Genomic DNA, 24,834 nt, shown 5'->3' with positions numbered 1-24,834 from the left:
AATTTTGATTCTATACTGATTTACAGTAGATCTTACATTTACATTCTTAACTTAAATACAATGTAAAACATTTACTGATTAATTCACAATTCTCTATTCCAATTTCGATACCACAGTTAAAACTACTAGCCTAACTAATATCAATTTAAAACATTATTATAGACTAGTTTAGAAAAATAAAAACAAATAATCAAATTACAAGCTAAAGCACAAATAAATAAAATATGAAAAAGATACAAATGAAATAAACAGTGCTTTTCAGGTTTTTCAGAAACAGAAAGCAAATATAAATTAACACTGTACAGTCTTTACTGTATAAATTAAACATCCTTATTAATTAATCCTTATTAAAGTTACAAAAAGTCAAGAGCAGTGAGTGATATTTCTTTGTCCTTTTGTTGTTTGATTAACATTAAAAACACAGACAGGAATATTAGGCTGCCGTCACTTTAAGAGCGAACGCACCGATCTAATATACTGATACTGTTACACATTTACTTTCTCAACTGTTTACTTTCACTTAAGACATAACTGACTAGTTTACTAGGATATTCGCTATTTTATGACATAATTTTGTGTGAATTTGTCCGATGGAGTGCAAGAAGACGTGAAAGAGAGTTCAGTTTAGTATTTGTATGTAATCAGATGTTTGCGCACACAAAACTTTCAGAACACCGAGTAATAAAATGAGCTCCCTCTGAGTCTTCTTCTTGAATATAAATTGTCATTGAAAAAAAATGTAAATATCGTTGAATATAAGCGTTTCATAAACTTGCCAACACCGATTTTTACTCGCATTTGGCAAGTGTTAATTTTAAGCCCTGGGCGCAAGCGTTTTGTTAGTGAATACAATGTTTCTAAAAGAATCAGACGTTTTGAGAGCAAACTCATAAGTTTAGTGAGTGAACGCAAGTTTTAGATGCTGCTTACATTTGCATTCTTAAATTATATATAATTTAACACATGTACGGAATAATTCTCGTAATTAGTACTTGAAAAAATACGATCTTCACATTTCTGTATTTTATAGAGCCCCTAAAGGGATATGATGGAGACAAAAGCAATGCTTTTTATCATGTGATCTAGAAACAAAAATGTATCTTTTTTTATTTTATTTGTTAAAATTGTTTTGGATATATCATTGTTATTGGATGCTGATTGGTTTCTGATACTTCTTACATTTACATTCTCAACTTAAATACAATCTAACACATTTATCAAGTAATTCATGTTAGAGCTTTAAAAATAATATTCAAAAGAAAAGTTTAAGTTGTTTTGCAGATATAAGCCAATGTAATTTTGGGGTGTGACACATGATGATTGATTGAGTAATTTAAAGTCATTCTCTTGTTTGGCAGATATATATGGCCCATAATGACTCATTTAAACTCATATTGTGAGTTTAAATGTCAAAACGACACAAAGCTTGTTCCATATGGACACCAGGACAATCTGCGACACATGACACATTTTTCTCTTTCCAATCCACTTGGACCCCGATGGCGCATTCACATTTATTCCAAGCGTCTGATGAATTAAAGTGTCTCAAACAGGCCTGACGTCGGACAGACGGGTTTATTATTGTCATTTCTCTTCTGTTCGGGCAGGAAGAGGAGGAGGAGGTCTTAGTGGAGTGTCGAGTGCGGTTCCTGTCTTTCATGGGTGTGGGACGCGACGTTCATACGTTTGCCTTCATCATGGACACGGGAAACCAGCACTTCCAGTGTCACGTGTTCTGGTGCGAACCCAACGCGGGGAGTGTGTCGGAGGCCGTGCAGTCGGCCTGTGTGGTGAGTGTCACCTGTTCTCATGTGTGACCCTGGACCACAAAACCAGTCACATGGGTCATTTTTTTTAAATTGAGATTTATACATCATATGGAAGCTGAATAAATACGCTTTCCATTGATGTATTGTTTGTTAGGATAGGACAATATTTGGCCGAGATACAACTATTTGAAAATCTGGAATCTGAGGGTGCAAAAAAATCAAAACATTGAGAAAATCGTCTTTGCATTTATGTTTGCGATTGTGCTGCATCCACTCACAAAAATAAATGTTTGTATATTTACGGTATGAAATTTACAAAATATCTTAATTGAACATGATCTTTACTCAATATCCTAATGATTTTTGGCAATCGATAAATTTGACCCATACAATGTATTGTTGGCTATTGCCACAAATATACCCGTGTGAATTGTGACTGGTTTTGGGATCCAGGGTCACATTTAAAGAATATTACAGGTTAAATACATCATTTGATGGGAGACAAAATTTCAGTTTCTTGAACGAACGCAAAAAAAAAATTTGAGGAAAGTTTCTCGAACGAATGTAAACATTTCTTCAACGAACGCAAAAGTTTCTTGAACGAATGCAAACGTTTTTTGAACGAAACTAAAGTTTCTCGAACAAAAGCAAACATTTTTTGAGCGAACGGAAGAGTTTCTCGCACGAACACAAAAAATTGTCCAAGTGAACGCAAAAGTTTTTCGAATGAACGCAAAAGTTTCTTGAACAAATGCAAAAGTTTCTTGAATGAACGCAAACTTTTTTTGGAGCGAATGCTTAAGTTTCTCGAATGAACGCAAAATTTTTTTGGAGCGAATGCTTAAGTTTCTCGAAGGAACGGAAAAGTTTCTCGCATGAACGCAAAAAATTGTCCAAGCGAACGCAAAAGTTTTTCGAACGAATGCAAAAGTTTCTTGAATGAACGCAAACTTTTTTTGGAGCGAATGCTTAAGTTTCTCGAAGGAACGGAAAAGTTTCTCGCATGAACGCAAAAAATTGTCCAAGCGAACGCAAAAGTTTTTCGAACAAATGCAAAAGTTTCTTGAATGAACGCAAACATTTTTTGGAGCGAATGCTTAAGTTTCTCGAACGAACGGAAAAGTTTCTAGCACGAACGCAAAAAATTGTCCAAGCGAACGCAAAAGTTTTTCGAACGAATGCAAAAGTTTCTTGAACAAATGCAAAAGTTTCTAGAATGAACGCAAACATGTTTTGGAGCAAATCTTTAAGTTTCTCGAACGAGCGGAAAAGTTTCTCGCACGAACGCAAAAAATTGTTCAAACGAACGCAAAAGTTTTTCAAACAAACGCAGAAGTTTCTTGAACAAATGCTTAACTTTCTCGAACGAAGGTAAAAGTTTCTTGAACGAACGGAAAAGTTTCTCGCAAGAACGCAAAAAATTGTCAAAGCAAACGCAAACGTTTTTTGAACAAACGCAAAAGTTTCTTGAACAAATGCAAAAGTTTCTCGAATGAAGGTAAAAGTTTCTTGAACGAACGTTAAAGTTTCTCTTACGAAAAGTTTCTTAAATTAACGTGCAAGTTTCTTAAACGAATACAAATGTTTCTTGAACGAATGCAAAAGTTTCTTGAATAAACGCAAAAGTTTCTCATACGAACACAAACATTTCTCGAACGAACGCCTTAAGTTTCTTGAATGAACGCAAAAGTTTATCTTACGAACGCAAAAAATTTCTAGAGTAAACAAAAAAAATCTAAAGCGAACACAATTTCTTGAGCGAACGCAAAATATTTCTTGAGCGAACGTAAAAAAAAATTCTCGTGCGAACAAACGTTTCTCGAGCGAACGCAAAAAAATTCTCGAGTGAACATACACTTTTTGTACAGCATGATATACAAGAAACTCTTAAGTTGTTGCGTACACACATGTAGGGTGTGTATAATCGTGTGTTTCCCTCTAGTTGCGGTATCAGAAGTGTCTGGGGAAGACGGGCTCCTCGGCTCCGGCTCCTAGCGACTCCGTCACACGCCGTGTAACGTCCAGCGTGAAGCGCGGCGTCCAATCAATCATAGACACTCTGAAAAAGAAGCCCGCCCCCGAGGTTCCCCACCAATGACGGAGCAGAACAGCTGTGATGGACAGCAGGTGTGTGTGTGTGTGTTTACTGATGCAGTCGAGAAGAGAAACACACAACATAACGACAACAAAAGACAAAGAGTGTAATGCAAGATGTCGCTGTGCATAACGAGAAGCTTTTCGAGCGTTGACTGTCCTGAATGAAGCATGAGTTTGCCTTACACTGACACATTTTCACTGAAGTATTTCCAGGGCGTCAGAGTTCGTGTCTCACCGATTACGGTCACGCTCAGATCAATGTAACTCAAGTCTTTACACGCGTGACCTGGATTCAAGCTCCAGTCAGATTTGTGCCATAAGTGTGTTTCATTTCAAACCACCCACTCATTCAATGCGACTCGTCCACATGAGGAAATTGGATCCTTTGAAATTTTGGTCTCTTTCCCCAAGAAATTTAGAGGGAATTTTCTGGTGTGTTTGGTAGCAGGAAAAGGGGAACGTGTGTGTAAAATGTTTTAGCAAGCACACATCATGATGTTCACACATGAGTCTCTATATCATCTGCTCAAAACATTACTGTAATGCCAGCTAAATTAAATTTTCTGACCACACAAATACACTTGTGCTTCATTTAAACACTAAGGCCTGAGAGATTCCCTGTACAAGTACGCAAATGCAGACATGAACGCTTGGAAAACATGCGGTCCTTTGGACGTACACAACGCAAGAGACCTCAATACTGTCCTTTAAATGTCTAAATGATATGAAACCAGGTGTTTTTATTCAGATGTCCAGTTAAAGACGTGTTCACGTTAGTCAACATTAAAGCCTAACATAGGACAATGGTCTGAAAAATCTAATATTTTGAATTGGAAAAGTTTAATAAGCATAATTTTTTTGTTTTTTTTGAGGATCATATTTGATGCATCAGGCTTTTATGGCTCATAAAGTGAGAATATGGAGGGGAAAAAACAGCTCAGTTTTATTCAGAGGCCCAAACTAAGCAAACGCTCATATTTATATGGTCAAAAAGTGATGAAATGCTGATGCTTATAATGTAAATCAATGTGATCTTTATAACAGTATAGCAGATAATTACATAATATGCATATAAATATCAATATCCGCCAATAATGTCTTAGTAAGATTATATTTAAATGCTCAGTTTTATGATCAGAGCTCTGTAGTTTTAAAACATATAATGCAATATAATGATGACTGAGCAAATAAACCTTCCTCAAAAACCTGATGATCATATTTGATCTGTACTAGAGGACGTTGAAACACATCGATTTGATTTGTAAAATCTGAATAATTTAACAGAAAAATGCTTTAAAGACTTCAGCAAACCCTTTTGTTTTTCTACCTGGTATCTAACACTTTTTACAATTGCATCAATTCTCTAATGGTGAAATAAAGTCCCATGTTTTTCTCCATTAAATATACTGTTTCTTTCACAAATATGTCAGATTGTGAAAGTAAGATGATTTGTTGACTAAAGCTTTAAAGAGCACATTGTCTTAAGGCAGTTCCTCCACCATGACTTAGAGGACGTTGGTTTACGCTAATGTTACGCTATAACGGCCTTTGTGGCTGAAAATGCAAAATGTACTAGCATTGCATTATGAATCATGGAACGCAGTGATGCATGAACTCGAGCTTGCTTAGCTAAAAGATTTTGTGTACATGTGTATTGTTTCGGGCTTTAGATGAGACACACACACACACACGTCTAGCCCCTGCTACAGTACATGTCAAAAATAAGCAAACACAGGAATGTTATTTCGCACAAAATGATATTTTAAAACCCAGATCAACCACTAAGACACTCATTTTTACACCATATTAATGTTACATGTTGTGGAAATAAATTACATCAAAACAAAAAATTAGTCTCTCGTTTTATTTGCATGTTTGTTCCAAATCATATTGGAAAATATGCTGATGGCATTTTGATGGCAGTGACATTTAATCAGTACAGTTTAGTAGGGATGATGAGGATCTTATACAGATATCTGGCTTGTCTAATTAACATTAAAGGTCTTAATTACTAAGATAGACAGTAAAATACTGACGGTAGCCTCACTAATGCTTCTGGTGTGAGTGTGTGTGTGTGTATGTGTGTCAGAGCCACGGCCTCAGAGGATTCGGTCTCGCTCTGAACGCCGCTTGGGTTCGAGGGAGAGTTGGTGTCGGGTTACTCCAGTGCGGATGAGTGTGGGTGGAGCTTGTAATGGTGTGGGCGGGGCTTGTAATGGCATGGCTCCGCCTCTGGGGAAGAAGACCGTCACTTGACGACAGAACAGGAGGAAACATGACAGTCGTCGGCCTCAAAACTTCGTGCCGGCCTTTAGGCGGAGCGACCGGCGTCGAGGAGTGATCATCGATTACAGATACTGAAGCAGTATTCAAACCGGTACAGTATAAATCAGAGAAAGGGGTGGAGCCTGTTTTGTAATGGGCGGGGCCTGTAGTGTTAGGGGTGGAGCCTGTAGTGTAATGGGCGGGGCCTGTAGTGTCAGGGGTGGGGCCTGTAGTGTAATGGGTGGAGGCTATTGTGTTAGGAGTGGAGCTTGTTGTGTAATGGGCGGGGCCTGTAGTGTAAGGGGTGGAGCCTATTGTGTTAGGAGTGGAGCCTGTTGTGTAATGGGTGGGGCCTGTTGTGTAATGGGTGGGGCCTGTAGTGTAATGGGTGGAGTCTGTTGTGTTAGGGGTGTGGCCTGTCCTGGAGAACACGCCCTGAAAGGGACGTCGAGAAGTAGAGGGTTGATCTGCGGAGAGAGAGAAGTAAACCGCAAGTTTGGTTAGTTTTCCTCAGTTGTTTACTTTTTTTAGAAATTCCGTTAACGACTGATCGAGCCTGTTAACTGTCAGTGTCCCGGGAGCTTTTTTCCCAATCACATATTTTAATAATTATCACAAATTGCGTATAATTTGAAAGCTTCACTCAAAATTCATCCTGTAAAAACCTTTTTTGAAAGTGAACATTGCCCAGTAATTTAGCAGATCAATTTCAAATTTTTAACACAACTTGGTGAGAGATATGGCTTTAGATTGTTTTGTAAAATATATAGATTGTATAAATTAAATATTTAGTTTAGCACACTCCCTAAACAAACTTCTGTAACTTTTTACACTTTTATTTTTTTTCAATCTGCTGTGTCTTTAACTCTCCATTGACGACAAATTCCGGCAATCCATGTTTTCACCATGTTCTTTGTTTTGATATATTGCATGTTCAGATATTCATAAAACACAATATTCTGGTGGGGAAAGAGTTAAAAAGAGACCAACATTATGTTTGTATTACAAAACATTCATTAATTACAACTTTTAAGCTCAGATCTATGCTCAAAAGTCGGGGTGACAGTTAACAGGTTAAAGATATTGGTAACACTTTACAATAAGGTTAATTAGTTAACATTAGTGTATTAACTAACATGAACTAACCATGAGAAATACATTTGTTACAGTATTTATTAATCTTTGTTAATGTTAAGTTAATAAAAATAAAGCTGTTCATTGTTTGTTCTTTTTAGTTCACAGTGCATTAACTAATGTTAACAAGATTTTAATAATGTATTAGTAAATGTTGAAATTGACATTAACAAAGATTAATAAATGCTGCATATGTGCAGTGCATTATTAGTTAATGTTAACTAATGAACCTTATTGTAAAGTGTTGGCAAGATATTGTTAAAGGATATTGTTAAAGATATTGTGAAATGAACCGTATCGTGATGGACTGCGAGGAGAATGAGTTCTGCTGCCGATCTGACGATAAACCATCGGCGCCGAGTTGCTTCCCTTCATCTCGTGGTTCAAGAAATCCGCCACGCGTGATTGGTCGCTCTGTGTGGCGTGTGGGCGTGTCTTCGTGGAGGGCGCTTGATTGGCTGGTGTTCTTCGGGACCGTCGGCCTCGGCCCTCTCTCCTGATTGGCTGGTTCGGGAGGAGTCCGTCTAGCAAGCCTTTGGCCGCTGCGCGAGCTAGCACTTCCTGTGGCGTTTCTTTCACTTCTGGTTCAGGCTGTGTACGAGACAAAGCAAAGAAAAGGCTGAAAACATTGTCTCAGGGTTTGTTTACACGACAACGATATACTAAAAACGGAACGGATCTGCGAAAACAACTAAAATCGCTGTATTCTGCTGCCAGGCCAGTAGATGGCGATGTCACTTTGTAAAAAAAACACTATACGCCTATAGACTGAAAATGTAACGCATGATGGCAACGTTTTCACAAATTCATGTTTTTGTAGCTTACAAAGAGATAACATAACGCTATCGTTTTAGCGTTTTAAACCCTTTTTCAAAAGTTTGCGTTTTCAGAAACGCCAGTCTCGTGTAAATAAGCGGTAAATTAAAAGTTTTACGTTTTTAGTTGAAAATGGTGTCATGTAAGCATACCCTAACATGTTCGGAAGAGTCACGTAGATAAAGCATCTGACAAATGCAACAAATATATGGTGAATCAGTCGAACTTTGGGGAAAAACTATAAATAATATATAATACAAAACAATAAAATTACTATTATTTATAATAATTATATATTATTTATATTCATTTTAATATATTATTATTATATAAATATACACAAAAAGGTTAAATTATAGTAATAAAATAAAATATTTTTAAAATATATAAAATTTCCTGAAATATTTTTGAGCCAAATGGGAAAAAAAGGGAAAAATATTGTTCTCATAATTTACGTTTCTCTGTGTTTTGCATGTAAGTTCTGTTCCTTAAAGGATCACCTGCTGTCTCAGCACCACACACACACTCCCAGTGAATAATTCAGATGATGTGTGTGTGTGTGTGTGTGAGAGGACGCAGGTTTGCCCTGTTGATGCTAACGCATGCAGACATGAGGCTGAATTATTCAATATCCTGCCCTCCTTCTCGTGAACATCACACATTTATTGCCCATCATGTGTTTATGATGCAGTTCTGGTCCCAGATTATGGTCATTATGTTTGTCCTTTAGCTGGATGCGAGGTCACACACACACACTTTGCGGTCTACACTCTTAAAAATAAAGGTTCCAAAAAGGTTCATTTTTTGGTTCCCCAAAGAACCTTTCAGTGATCAGTTCTGAAAATAATCACTTTTTTGTGCAAATAACATTAAAAATCTAAAGAAACTTTTTCTCACTATAAAGAACCTTTTGTACAATGGAAAGATTCCATGGATGTTAATGGTTCTTTATGGAACCATCAATGCCAATAAAGAACATTTCTTTTAAAAGAACACCATGCTTCACATCTTAATCTCTCTTCAGTGTGTGATGTTGCTGTTTAAACATGAAAAATCTCTGTAAAGTCACACAGTACTTCTCTATATCAGTGTCAGTGTTTCTGAACTCCTGAAACGCCTCCATTGTAGTCTTGAGTTTCTCCCGGGAACGAACACGTCACAATATTCCTCATTATAATAATTCATACGCAGAATAAAGGGGCGGGGCTAGATGGAGTTAGTTAGTAGTGTGTTAAACTGGTGGTTATGGGAAGGGGCGGGACATTTCCCAAACACACTCAAAGCGCTCGACCAATCACAACACACTGATCCAGCCGACCAATCAGAGCACAGTGTGCTTTTCAGAAGGAGGGGCTTCATAGAGACAGGAAGTAAACAGAGCGTTACTGACAGACTGGGAAGAGAGGAGCCGCAACAAAGAAGAATATGAGGAAAATAATCAACATTCAAGCAGGAAAACCTGTTATAGTAGAGCCTGAAAACAACATTAAGACTTTAAAAAAGGGCATAATAGGTCCTCTAATCTGAACGCGGCTGAAGACTTTATTGGTCCCAGGTGAGAACGTACAGATGCATCATAAAACCGGGAAGTGGAGGATGGTAATATTTCCACACACGTGTCTAATAGCCTTTTTATGAGAACTTCTTAAGCGAACCACAATAATCTTTATTAGTGGCTTTTATTAGTCGTGGCAGGAGCGATATGGAGGCTTGATGATGTTTTTCTGACTGTCGGAGGAGGGATAAATATGACGGATTGCTGTAATCTAACACAGGAATGTTCATCATATATGAAATGTAAAAAAAAAAAAAAACGTTTACTGGAGATCGTTTCAGGGGAACTTTGATCCACCAGAATGATCCCAGTAGGAAACTCAATTTCTCCGAGTTATTTTTAGCTGCGGATGAAAGCAGAGCGAGGGAAACACGGGATTCCTCAACGGAGACTGTGGGATTAGAGTCGATGAGAACATGGACATGAGAAACAAAGACTGTCTCCATCAAACCCCAGAGAAACTCCCAGCATGCTTTGAGCTTAACTAGCATAAACAAGATCTCAGAGAAACACAAAAATAACCAGCCTAAAAATCGAAAAAGCTCTTCTATCTGTTTTTTTTCTTTCTTTTCAGAATATATAAATAATATACAAAAATTTGGCTCAAAAATATTTAAGGAAAATACATTTCTAAATATTTAAATAAATATATTTTAAAATAAATATTAGTTACTTTACTACTATCGTTTTTGGCTTTTGAGTATTTTTGTAATAAAAATCTATAATGTGTATACTACAGCATATAAAATAAAATAATGTATGTATATATATATAAATATATGTGTACTACATATATAAAATAAAATAATGTATCTATATATATATATATATATATATATATATATATATATATATATATATATATATAATAGATAAATATAATAGAAGTAGAGGGTTGATCTGCTGACAGAGAAGTAAACTGGACTTTTTAAACAAAGTAAAATTTGTTTAAAAAAAAATTTTTTATTAGTGTGATAACTGGATGCCACACACTGAATTAAACATGCAACATGAGATCATGTGACCGCATACTACTGTCTGAAAAATGTATATTTGTATAATGCAGCATACAGTATATATATATATATATATGCATCCAATCTGACCAATATTTTCACTTCCTAAACCACATTCAAGAGCTTTCAAAGACACAAATAAGAGTAAAACATACATGATGCCATTTGTATTTGAATGCTGAACTAATGTTGATCCGCATGTCAATCACATGTTCCATCGCACTTCTGTTCTCAACGCTCTCATGCTCACGTTTTAGGGAATGTGATGCTGATGTTTTAGGGAATGTGATGCTGATGTTTTAGGGAATGTGATGCTGATGTTTTAGGGAATGTGATGCTGATGTTTTAGGGAATGTGATGCTGATGTTTAGGGAATGTGATGCTGATGTTTAGGGAATGTAATGCTGGTGTTTAGGGAATGTGATGCTGATGTTTTAGGGAATGTGATGCTGATGTTTTAGGGAATGTGATGCTGATGTTTAGGGAATGTGATGCTGATGTTTTAGGAAATGTGATGCTGATGTTTTAGGGAATGTGATGCTGATGTTTTAGGGAATGTAATGCTGATGTTTTAGGTAATGTGATGCTGATGTTTAGGGAATGTGATGCTGATGTTTTAGGGAATGTGATGCTGATGTTTAGGTAATGTAATGCTGATGTTTAGGTAATGTGATGCTGATGTTTAGGGAATGTGATGCTGATGATTAGGGAATGTGATGCTGATGTTTTAGGGAATGTGATGCTGATGTTTAAGGAATGTGATGCTGATGTTTACGGAATGTAATGCTGATGTTTAGGGAATGTGATGCTGATGTTTACGGAATGTAATGCTGATGTTTTAGGGAATGTGATGCTGATGTTTTAGGGAATGTAATGCTGATGTTTTAGGTAATGTGATGCTGATGTTTAGGGAATGTGATGCTGATGTTTTAGGGAATGTGATGCTGATGTTTAGGGAATGTAATGCTGATGTTTAGGTAATGTGATCCTGATGTTTAGGGAATGTGATGCTGATGATTAGGGAATGTGATGCTGATGTTTTAGGGAATGTAATGCTGATGTTTAGGGAATGTGATGCTGATGTTTACGGAATGTAATGCTGATGTTTTAGGGAATGTGATGCTGATGTTTAGGGAATGTGATGCTGATGTTTTAGGGAATGTGATGCTGATGTTTTAGGGAATGTGATGCTGATGTTTTAGGGAATGTGATGCTGATGTTTTAGGGAATGTGATGCTGATGTTTTAGGGAATGTGATGCTGATGTTTAGGGAATGTGATGCTGATGTTTTAGGGAATGTGATGCTGATGTTTTAGGGAATGTGATGCTGATGTTTTAGGGAATGTGATGCTGATGTTTTAGGGAATGTGATGCTGATGTTTAGGGAATGTGATGTTGATGTTTTAGGGAATGTGATGCTGATGTTTTAGGGAATGTGATGCTGATGTTTTAGGGAATGTGATGCTGATGTTTTAGGGAATCTGATGCTGATGTTTAGGGAATGTGATGCTGATGTTTAGGGAATGTGAAGGGAATGTGATGCTGATGTTTTAGGGAATGTGATGCTGATGTTTTAGGGAATGTGATGCTGATGTTTTAGGGAATGTGATGCTGATGTTTAGGGAATGTGATGCTGATGTTTAGGGAATGTGATGCTGATGTTTAGGGAATGTGATGCTGATGTTTTAGGAAATGTGATGCTGATGTTTAGGGAATGTGATGCTGATGTTTAGGTAATGTGATGCTGATGTTTTAGGGAATGTGATGCTGATGTTTAGGGAATGTGATGCTGATGTTTTAGGGAATGTGATGCTGATGTTTTAGGGAATGTGATGCTGATGTTTTAGGGAATGTGATGCTGATGTTTAGGGAACGTGATGCTGATGTTTTAGGGAATGTGATGCTGATGTTTTAGGGAATGTGATGCTGATGTTTAGGGAATGTGATGCTGATGTTTTAGGAAATGTGATGCTGATGTTTTAGGGAATGTGATGCTGATGTTTAGTGAATGTGATGCTGATGTTTTAGGGAATGTGATGCTGATGTTTTAGGGAATGTGATGCTGATGTTTTAGGGAATGTGATGCTGATGTTTAGGGAATGTGATGCTGATGTTTAGGGAATGTGATGCTGATGTTTTAGGGAATGTGATGCTGATGTTTAGGGAATGTGATGCTGATGTTTAGGGAATGTGATGCTGATGTTTAGGGAATGTGATGCTGATGTTTAGGGAATGTGATGCTGATGTTTTAGGGAATGTGATGCTGATGTTTTAGGGAATGTAATGCTGATGTTTTAGGGAATGTAATGCTGATGTTTAGGTAATGTGATGCTGATGTTTAGGGAATGTAATGCTGATGTTTTAGGGAATGTAATGCTGATGTTTAGGGAATTTGATGCTGATATTTAGGGAATGTGATGCTGATGTTTAGGGAATGTAATGCTGATGTTTAGGTAATGTGATGCTGATGTTTAGGGAATGTAATGCTGATGTTTTAGGGAATGTAATGCTGATGTTTAGGGAATTTGATGCTGATATTTAGGGAATGTGATGCTGATGTTTAGGGAATGTAATTCTGATGTTTAGGTAATGTGATGCTGATGTTTAGGGAATGTAATGCTGATGTTTTAGGGAATGTAATGCTGATGTTTAGGGAATTTGATGCTGATATTTAGGGAATGTGATGCTGATGTTTAGGGAATGTAATACTGATGTTTTAGGGAATCTGATGCTGATGTTTAGGGAATGTGATGCTGATGTTTTAGGGAATGTGATGCTGATGTTTTAGGGAATGTGATGCTGATGTTTAGGGAATGTGATGCTGATGTTTTAGGGAATGTGATGCTGATGTTTAGGGAATGTGATGCTGATGTTTAGGGAATGTGATGCTGATGTTTAGGGAATGTGATGCTGATGTTTAGGGAATGTGATGCTGATGTTTAGGGAATGTGATGCTGATGTTTAGGTAATGTGATGCTGATGTTTAGGGAATGTGATGCTGATGTTTTAGGGAATGTAATGCTGATGTTTTAGGGAATGTGATGCTGATGTTTTAGGGAATGTGATGCTGATGTTTTAGGGAATGTGATGCTGATGTTTAGGGAATGTAATGCTGATGATTTAGGGAATGTAATGCTGATGTTTTAGGGAATGTAATTCTGATGTTTTAGGGAATGTGATGCTGATGTTTTAGGGAATGTGATGCTGATGTTTTAGGGAATGTGATGCTGATGTTTAGGGAATGTGATGCTGATGTTTAGGGAATGTGATGCTGATGTTTAGGGAATGTGATGCTGATGTTTAGGGAATGTGATGCTGATGTTTAGGGAATGTGATGCTGATGTTTAGGGAATGTGATGCTGATGTTTAGGGAATGTGATGCTGATGTTTACGGAATGTAATGCTGATGTTTTAGGGAATGTGATGCTGATGTTTAGGGAATGTGATGCTGATGTTTAGGGAATGTGATGCTGATGTTTAGGGAATGTGATGCTGGTGTTTAGGGAATGTGATGCTGATGTTTAGGGAATGTGATGCTGATGTTTAGGGAATGTGATGCTGATGTTTAGGGAATGTGATGCTGATGTTTAGGGAATGTGATGCTGATGTTTAGGGAATGTGAAGCTGATGTTTTAGGGCAGGGATGGGCAACTCCGGTCCTCGAGGGCCACTGTCCTGCAGAGTTTAGCTCCAACCCTGACAAAAATTATTTTTTAGTAATCCTGAAAACATTGATTAGCTTGTTCAGATGTGTTTAATTAGGGTTGGAGCTAAACTCTGCAGGACAGTGGCCCTCGAGGACCGGAGTTGCCCATCCCTGTTTTAGGGAATGTGAAGCTGATGTTTTAGGGAATGTGATGCTGATGTTTTAGGGAATGTGATGCTGATGTTTTAGGGAATGTGATGCTGATGTTTTAGGGGATGTGATGCTGATGTTTAGGGAATGTGATGCTGATGTTTAGGGAATGTGATGCTGATGTTTTAGGGAATGTGATGCTGATGTTTAGGGAATGTAATGCTGATGTTTTAGGGAATGTAATGCTGATGTTTTAGGGAATGTAATGCTGATGTTTTAGGGAATGTGATGCTGATGTTTAGGGAATGTGATGCTGATGTTTTAGGGAATGTAATGCTGATGTTTAGGGAATGTGATGCTGATGTTTAGGGAATGTGATGCTGATGTTTAGGGAATGTAATGCTGATGTTTAGGGAATGTGATGCTGATGTTTTAGGGAATGCGATGCTGATGTTTTAGGGAATGTGATGCTGATGTTTAGGGAATGTGATGCTGATGTTTTAGGGAATGTGATGCTGATGTTTTAGGGAATGTGATGCTGATGTTTAGGGAATGTGATGCTGATGTTTTAGGGAATGTGATGCTGATGTTTAGGGAATGTTATTCTGATGTTTAGGGAATGTGATGCTGATGTTTAGGGAATGTGAAGCTGATGTTTTAGTGAATGTGAAGCTGATGTTTTAGGGAATGTGATGCTGATGTTTTAGGGAATGTAAAGCTGATGTTTAGGGAATGTGATGCTGATGTTTAGGGAATGTGATGCTGATGTTTAGGGAATGTGATGCAGATGTTTAGGGAATGTGATGCTGATGTTTTAGGGAATGTGATGCAGATGTTTAGGGAATGTGATGCAGATGTTTAGGGAATGTGATGCTGATGTTTAGGGAATGTGATGCTGATGTTTAGGGAATGTGATGCTGATGTTTAGGGAATGTGATGCTGATGTTTTAGGGAATGTGATGCTGATGTTTAGGGAATGTGATGCTGATGTTTAGGGAATGTGATGCTGATGTTTAGGGAATGTGATGCTGATGTTTAGGGAATGTGATGCTGATGTTTACGGAATGTGATGCTGATGTTTAGGGAATGTGATGCAGATGTTTAGGGAATGTGATGCTGATGTTTAGGGAATGTGATGCTGATGTTTTAGGGAATGTAATGCTGATGTTTTAGGGAATGTGATGCTGATGTTTAGGGAATGTGATGCTGATGTTTTAGGGAATGTAATGCTGCTGTTTTAGGGAATGTGATGCTGATGTTTAGGGAATGTGATGCTGATGTTTAGGGAATGTGATGCTGATGTTTTAGGGAATGTGATGCTGATGTTTTAGGGAATGTGATGCTGATGTTTATACCTGTCGTGTGAGCAGAGCTACGAAACAGCCATTGTGATGATCTGATGCTTCCAGTCTGAAGAAACTGGCCTTCATCTCCTGTGGATCATCCTCATCTTCAGTGAAGGAGTCCTGCAGGAGACCTGGAGAACTCAGCCTGACACACACACACACACAAACTTTTTTATGACTCATTTTATCATGCATTAGTGCAAAAGTGTGTAAAAATCACAAAAAGTAAATAAATAATATAAAAATGCTAAAATGAAGGTTTGGTGTTATCAATGTGAATTACATTAAAAGTAAAACACAAAAATATCAGAATCTGCCCTACATAACGTATGAAAATATCTAATATGACATTTGTAAATAAAATCTTAAAAAATAAATTGTATATAGAAACTTATGTAATGCATATTTTATTTGTGTATAAAATATCCATAATTAATATGTAATATATTTAATAAACATGAGTTATATACAACATGTAAAATCTAAAATGATGCAATGCATATTTATGTATAAAATATACTAATATATATTAATACTTTAAATATACATGAATAATATATGATACAAATTTAACATATACAATATGTAATGTATAATTATGTCAAGTCACCTTTATATATATATAGCGCTTTTTACAATACAAAGCAGCTTTACAGGGATAACAGGAAAATAATGCAACAAAGTTTGTTTCTAGAAGAAAATAGCGTCACAGTCCAGCTTAAGTTCAGTGATGGTTCATTTTTGTTGAAAAAAGTTATAAATTTAGTTCATTTATATATATATATATATATATATATATATATATATATATATATATATATATATATCCGCTCTGGAGAAAACCGTGATGCCATCGTCCAGCTCAGTTCAGTTTTCATATAATGATGTCAATGCAGGAGATCAATAATATTGTTGAATATTAAACTAAATGTCCCCAACTAAACAAGCCAAAACTCCATCAGTGGCAGAATGGAGAAACCCTTGAGAGAAGACTCAGTCTCAGCAAACCAACAGTGTATGATTGGATCAGAACATTCAGAATATTTATATATTTATTTATTATTAATTATTATTATAATAATATATAAAATTGAATTGTTATTTTCAAAGCGTAGTACCACATTGTAATCTCATAAAAAAGAATGTTATTAAGAATCTTTTTATTTAATTCAAAAGAGTACATTTTTGAAAATGAGACCTCACAACTCAAAACAATTAATTTTTTTATATTTATTTGTTTATTCATTCTTTTTATTATTTGTTTGTATTATTATAACTATTTTTTATTCAATTTCAAGAACACAAAAATTGTGATCACAAGAAAACAAATGTTGAATGTAAGTTCACATACACACTCACACAAACACACTCACTCATTCACACAAACAAACACACTCACACACACACAAAAACAAAACACCACACACACACACACACAAACAAACACACGCGCACACACACAAACAAAACAACACACACACACACACACTAAAACAAACACACTAACACAAAACACCACACCCAAACAAAACACCATACTCACCCACACACACACACACACACACACACACACACACACACACACACACACACCTGTAGGGCGTCGCTGTGGAGTGATTCTCCTGTGATTGTGAGAGGATCGTCTTCAACACCTCCTCATTCTCCTCTGAGTGAACAGAACAGGTGGAGTAAAGCACCGCCCGCACCTGAGGAACTGAGGAACACACACACACACACACACACTGCCATTACTGTCTGTTCACTGATGAACATCATTAGATTCATGCCGGCCGGTGTGTTAATCTGCAGGGAGGGACAGAGCCTCTTCACGCTCGGATCACACACACACACACACACACACACACACACACACTCACTCACTCCCACAAACACCTTCACACACACACTCCCTCTCACACACACAAGATCAATACCACACAAATCATCACAGAAATTATGAATGTCAATACAACGAGGCATGCTCAAATCACTCAGCTTATATAAACCCCTGGATTCGCTCTGGTTTACACCGGATCATGGTTTCTTTGCTGGTCTACACCAGTTTAAGCTGGTTTACACCGGATCATGGTTTCTTTGCTGGTCTACACCAGTTTAAGCTGGTTTACACCGGATCATGGTTTCTCTGCTGGTCTACACCAGTTTAAGCTGGTTTACACCGGATCATGGTTTCTCTGCTGGTCTACACCAGTTTAAGCTGGTTTACACCGGATCATGGTTTCTCTGCTGGTCTACACCAGTTTAAGCTGGTTTAAACCGGATCATGGTTTCTCTGCTGGTCTACACCAGTTTAAGCTGGTTTACACCGGATCATGGTTTCTTTGCTGGTCTACACCAGTTTAAGCTGGTTTACACCGGATCATGGTTTCTCTGCTGGTCTACACCAGTTTAAGCTGGTTTACACCGGATCATGGTTTCTTTGCTGGTCTACACCAGTTTAAGCTGGTTTACACCGGATCATGGTTTCTCTGCTGGTCTACACCAGTTTATGCTGGTTTACACCGGATCATGGTTTCTTTGCTGGTCTACACCAGTTTAAGCTGGTTTACACCGGATCATGGTTTCTCTGCTGGTCTACACCAGTTTAAGCTGGTTTACACCGGATCATGGTTTCTCTGCTGGTCTACACCAGTTTAAGCTGGTTTACACCGGATCATGGTTTCTCTGCTGGTCTACACCAGTTTAAGCTGGTTTACACCGGATCATGGTTTCTTTGCTGGTTTACACCGGATCATGGTTCTCTGCTGTCTACACCAGTTTAAGCTGGTTTACACTGGATCATGGTTTCTCTGCTGGTTTACACCGGATCATGGTTTCTCTGCTGGTTTACACCGAATCATGGTTTCTCTGCTGGTCTACACCAGTTTAAGCTGGTTTACACCGGATCATGGTTTCTCTGCTGGTCTACACCAGTTTAAGCTGGTTTACACCGGATCATGGTTTCTCTGCTGGTCTACACCAGTTTAAGCTGGTTTACACCGGATCATGGTTTCTCTGCTGGTCTACACCAGTTTAAGCTGGTTTACACCGGATCATGGTTTCTCTGCTGGTCTACACCGGATCATGGTTTCTCTGCTGTCTACACCAGTTTAAGCTGGTTTACTCCGGATCATGGTTTCTCTGCTGGTTTACACCGGATCATGGTTTCTCTGCTGTCTACACCAGTTTAAGCTGGTTTACACCGGATCATGGTTTCTCTGCTGGTTTACACCGGATCATGGTTTCTCTGCTGTCTACAGCAGTTTAAGCTGGTTTACTCCGGATCATGGTTTCTCTGCTGGTTTACACCAGTTTGAGCTGGTTTACACCGGATCATGGTTTCTCTGCTGGTCTATACCAGTTTAAGCTGGTTTACACCGGATCATGGTTTCTCTGCTGGTCTACACCAGTTTAAGCTGGTTTACACCGGATCATGGTTTCTCTGCTGGTCTACACCAGTTTAAGCTGGTTTACACTGGATCATGGTTTCTCTGCTGGTCTACACCAGTTTAAGCTGGTTTACACCGGATCATGGTTTCTCTGCTGGTCTACACCAGTTTAAGCTGGTTTACACCGGATCATGGTTTCTCTGCTGGTTTACACCGGATCATGGTTTCTCTGCTGTCTACACCAGTTTAAGCTGGTTTACACCGGATCATGGTTTCTCTGCTGGTTTACACCGGATCATGGTTTCTCTGCTGTCTACACCAGTTTAAGCTGGTTTACACTGGATCATGGTTTCTCTGCTGGTTTACACCGGATCATGGTTTCTCTGCTGTCTACACCAGTTTAAGCTGGTTTACACCGGATCATGGTTTCTCTGCTGTCTACACCAGTTTAAGCTGGTTTACACCGGATCATGGTTTCTCTGCTGGTCTACACCAGTTTAATTATTTTTTAAAACGATTATTTTTTCGAGTGAATTATTTTTCTGAATTATTTTTTAGAGTGAAATTATTTTTCTGAATTAATTTTAGAGTGAATAATTTTTCTGAATTAATTTTAGAGTGAATTATTTTTCTGAATTATTCAGAATTTTCTAGATTGAATAATTTTTTTGGGACAAATTTAACTATCTAACTTATCCTGATTTATAATTGTAGATCCTTTACTGAAGTGTCTAAACTCAGAGTGAAACGCAGCTCGTGTCACACACACACACACACACACACACTCACACTGGCAGACGCGCTGCAGGTCTTTCCTCTGTCGGCACGCGAGCGTCTGGAGAGTCTCTGGAGAGACGGAACCGTGTGACAGATCCAGCATGAGCCGCGGGTCTGAAAGCGGATCAGAACGAACACATGTGACGGATGCTGAGAGTCTCAGTGTGTGTGTGTGTGTGTGTGTGTGTGTGTGTGTGTGTACCTCTGTTCTCCTGCATGATGTAATCCACAGGGTTGCTGACGGCAGACAGGGAACACGCCGGCATCACAAGCGCCACACGGACCTCCTCGAGACGCACGTCACACACATCCAGAGACTCCAGAGACACTGGAAGCAGCTTCACATCTGACAAACACACACCTTCGTTTGTCTTCGTTTGTCTTCAATTAATATTTGGAGAGGAACTAACAATAACTCAGTAACTTTGGCAATAAAAAAGTTTGTTTCCATTCCCCAACGACTTTTTTATACCAAGGTCAAACACACACACACACTCGGGCTGCACAATTATGACACAAGATCATATTTGTCGATTATTCCCTTGAAATTGTAATTGCGATTATTGATAAATTGAATGATGTTTTGCCATTTATGCCATTGTTTGAAGCGACTGCATGCCATTTTGTTATATCAAAATACAAGCAGAAAACACTCTTCGCTTTCTATAGCATTAACGCCTCAAATGTCAAATATATTTATTTATTTAAAGAAACCAAACCAAAGTATAAAAAACCTTAAGATAAGCAGTAGAAAGAAAAAAACACATCTTGAGCACAGAATATTGTAAGTGAACTTTTTTTTTGTAATTGCCCCTTTAAACGATTTCATAATTGTGGCATCCGTAATTGTAATCGCGATTACAAATTTGATTAATTGTGCAGCTCTAACACACACATACACACACACACACACACACACAATTTTTCATATAGTACATTATAATTTGTGATGTCTAAATTCACTTTTTGTATATTTTTGTTTTACAATATATACATGTATATTACATATACACACACACACACATACACAAATATATATAAAACTGTATATATATATATATATAATATATATAAAAATCAAAAGTGTATATATATATATATATATAAATATATGAATTTTCTTTTTTGTATTTTTTATAAAAATCTTTCATATTGTATAATCTAATTCACTTTTTGCATGTTAAAATTGCATGCAAATATTTTTTGAATTTTTCAACTTTTTATATTTTATATATTTTTATACATTATAATGTTGTGATGTCTGAATTCACTTTTGATTGTTAAATTCTTTAATATTAGTGTTTTTTATATATTATAAATGATATAGTATGTATGTATATATGTGTGTGTGTGTGTGTGTGTGTGTGTGTGTGTGTGTGTGTGTGTGTGTGTGTGTGTGTGTGTGTGTGTGTGTGTGTGTGTGTGTGTGTAAATTATAATAAATAAAATAAAATAATCTCTTACTCTTGCAGCCCATTTTGGCGAGTGTGTTCTGCAGTTCATCTGTCTGCGCCTGCGGTTTGTCTCCCACACACACAAACACTGTGCTCTGCGCCGGAGAGATGTGTGTGTCAGCGTGTGTGTCTGCGTGTGTGTGTGCAGACACCGCAGACACGTGTGCAACGGTCCGAGCCGAGAAACACCCGATCATGAGGACGTCTCCTCCTTCAGCCAGCAGGGGGCGCAGCGCCCAGGGGCCCACACAACACGACTTATCCTGCACACACACACACACACACACCGTCACACACAACACGACTTATCCTGCACACACACACACACACACACCGTCACACACAACACGACTTATCCTGCACACACACACACACACACACACACCGTCACACACAACACGACTTATCCTGCACACACACACACACACACACCATCACACACAACACGACTTATCCTGCACACACACACACACACACACACCGTCACACACAACACGACTTATCCTGCACACACACACACACACACCGTCACACACAACACGACTTATCCTGCACACACACACACACACACACCATCACACACAACACGACTTATCCTGCACACACACACACACACACACCGTCACACACAACACGACTTATCCTGCACACACACACACACACACACACACACACACCGTCACACACAACACGACTTATCCTGCACACACACACACACACACACACACACAACACAACTTATCCTGCACACACACACACACACACACCGTCACACACAACACGACTTATCCTGCACACACACACACACACACCGTCACACACAACACGACTTATCCTGCACACACACACACACACACACACACACCATCACACACAACACGACTTATCCTGCACACACACACACACACACACACACACACACACACACACACAACACGACTTATCCTGCACACACACACACACACACACACCATCACACACAACACGACTTATCCAGCACACACACACACACACACCGTCACACACAACACGACTTATCCTGCACACACACACCATCACACACAACATGACTTATCCTGCACACACACACACACACACCGTCACACACAACACGACTTATCCTGCACACACACACACACACACCATCACACACAACACGACTTATCCTGCACACACACACACACACACCATCACACACAACACGACTTATCCTGCACACACACACACACACACCATCACACACAACACGACTTATCCTGCACACACACACACACACACCATCACACACAACACGACTTATCCTGCACACACACACACACACACCATCACACACAACACGACTTATCCTGCACACACACACACACACACCATCACACACAACACGACTTATCCTGCACACACACACACACACACCGTCACACACAACAAGACTTATCCTGCACACACACACACACACACCATCACACACAACACGACTTATCCTGCACACACACACACACACACACCATCACACACAACACGACTTATCCTGCACACACACACACACACACCATCACACACAACACGACTTATCCTGCACACACACACACACACACACCATCACACACAACACGACTTATCCTGCACACACACACACACACACCATCACACACAACACGACTTATCCTGCACACACACACACACACACACACACACCATCACACACAACCTGACTTATCCTGCACACACACACACACACACCGTCACACACAACACGACTTATCCTGCACACACACACACACACACACACACACACCATCACACACAACACGACTTATCCTGCACACACACACACACACACCATCACACACAACACGACTTATCCTGCACACACACACACACACACCATCACACACAACACGACTTATCCTGCACACACACACACACACACACCGTCACACACAACACGACTTATCCTGCACACACACACACACACACACCGTCACACACAACACGACTTATCCTGCACACACACACACACACACCATCACACACAACACGACTTATCCTGCACACACACACACACACCGTCACACACAACACGACTTATCCTGCACACACACACACACACACCATCACACACAACACGACTTATCCTGCACACACACACACACACACCATCACACACAACACGACTTATCCTGCACACACACACACACACACCATCACACACAACACGACTTATCCTGCACACACACACACACACCATCACACACAACACGACTTATCCTGCACACACACACACACACACCGTCACACACAACACGACTTATCCTGCACACACACACACACCGTCACACACAACACGACTTATCCTGCACACACACACACACACACACACCATCACACACAACACGACTTATCCTGCACACACACACACACACACCATCACACACAACACGACTTATCCTGCACACACACACACACACACCATCACACACAACACGACTTATCCTGCACACACACACACACACACCATCACACACAACACGACTTATCCTGCACACACACACACACCGTCACACACAACACGACTTATCCTGCACACACACACACACACACACCGTCACACACAACACGACTTATCCTGCACACACACACACACACACCATCACACACAACACGACTTATCCTGCACACACACACACACACACACCGTCACACACAACACGACTTATCCTGCACACACACACACCGTCACACACAACACGACTTATCCTGCACACACACACACACACACACCATCACACACAACACAACTTATCCTGCACACACACACACACACACCGTCACACACAACACGACTTATCCTGCACACACACACACACAAACCATCACACACAACACGACTTATCCTGCACACACACACACACACACCGTCACACACAACACGACTTATCCTGCACACACACACCATCACACACAACACGACTTATCCTGCACACACACACACACCGTCACACACAACACGACTTATCCTGCACACACACACACACACACCGTCACACACAACACGACTTATCCTGCACACACACACACACACACACACCGTCACACACAACACGACTTATCCTGCACACACACACACACACACACACACCGTCACACACAACACGACTTATCCTGCACACACACACACCGTCACACACAACACGACTTATCCTGCACACACACACACACACACACCATCACACACAACACGACTTATCCGACACACACACACACACACACCATCACACACAACACGACTTATCCTGCACACACACACCGTCACACACAACACGACTTATCCTGCACACACACACCATCACACACAACACGACTTATCCTGCACACATATACACACACACACACCGTCACACACAACACGACTTATCCTGCACA

At 39.2% G+C, this 24,834-nt stretch overlaps 2 protein-coding genes across 4 annotated transcripts in view; one reads left to right on the top strand and one right to left on the bottom strand.

Annotated features, from left to right (window-relative positions):
* Positions 1-5,716, top strand: part of apbb2a (amyloid beta (A4) precursor protein-binding, family B, member 2a) — a 41,187-nt gene extending 35,471 nt beyond the window's left edge. For all 3 annotated transcript variants that reach the window (XM_077230906.1, XM_077230904.1, XM_077230905.1), the window contains exons 14-15: positions 1,608-1,790; positions 3,712-5,716. In XM_077230906.1, the coding sequence (XP_077087021.1) occupies positions 1,608-1,790; positions 3,712-3,867 (339 nt within the window). In that variant the 3' untranslated portion in view covers positions 3,868-5,716. The remainder of the gene's footprint in view (positions 1-1,607; positions 1,791-3,711) is intronic.
* The window catches only part of LOC143738806 (putative methyltransferase NSUN7), a gene marked incomplete at its 5' end in the record, with an annotated part of 43,653 nt that continues 24,535 nt past the window's right edge, over positions 5,717-24,834 (bottom strand). The window contains 7 exons of the mRNA XM_077230903.1: positions 5,717-6,598; positions 7,559-7,856; positions 15,804-15,939; positions 17,388-17,508; positions 19,970-20,071; positions 20,160-20,303; positions 21,422-21,674. Of these exons, the coding sequence (XP_077087018.1) occupies positions 5,952-6,598; positions 7,559-7,856; positions 15,804-15,939; positions 17,388-17,508; positions 19,970-20,071; positions 20,160-20,303; positions 21,422-21,674 (1,701 nt within the window). The remainder of the gene's footprint in view (positions 6,599-7,558; positions 7,857-15,803; positions 15,940-17,387; positions 17,509-19,969; positions 20,072-20,159; positions 20,304-21,421; positions 21,675-24,834) is intronic.

The sequence above is a fragment of the Siphateles boraxobius genome, unplaced genomic scaffold (genome assembly GCF_051911475.1).
Source record: "Siphateles boraxobius isolate OS27281-9 unplaced genomic scaffold, OSU_SipBor_1 153, whole genome shotgun sequence".
Lineage (NCBI taxonomy): Eukaryota > Metazoa > Chordata > Actinopteri > Cypriniformes > Leuciscidae > Siphateles > Siphateles boraxobius.
This window is presented reverse-complemented; position numbering and strand designations above follow the sequence as displayed.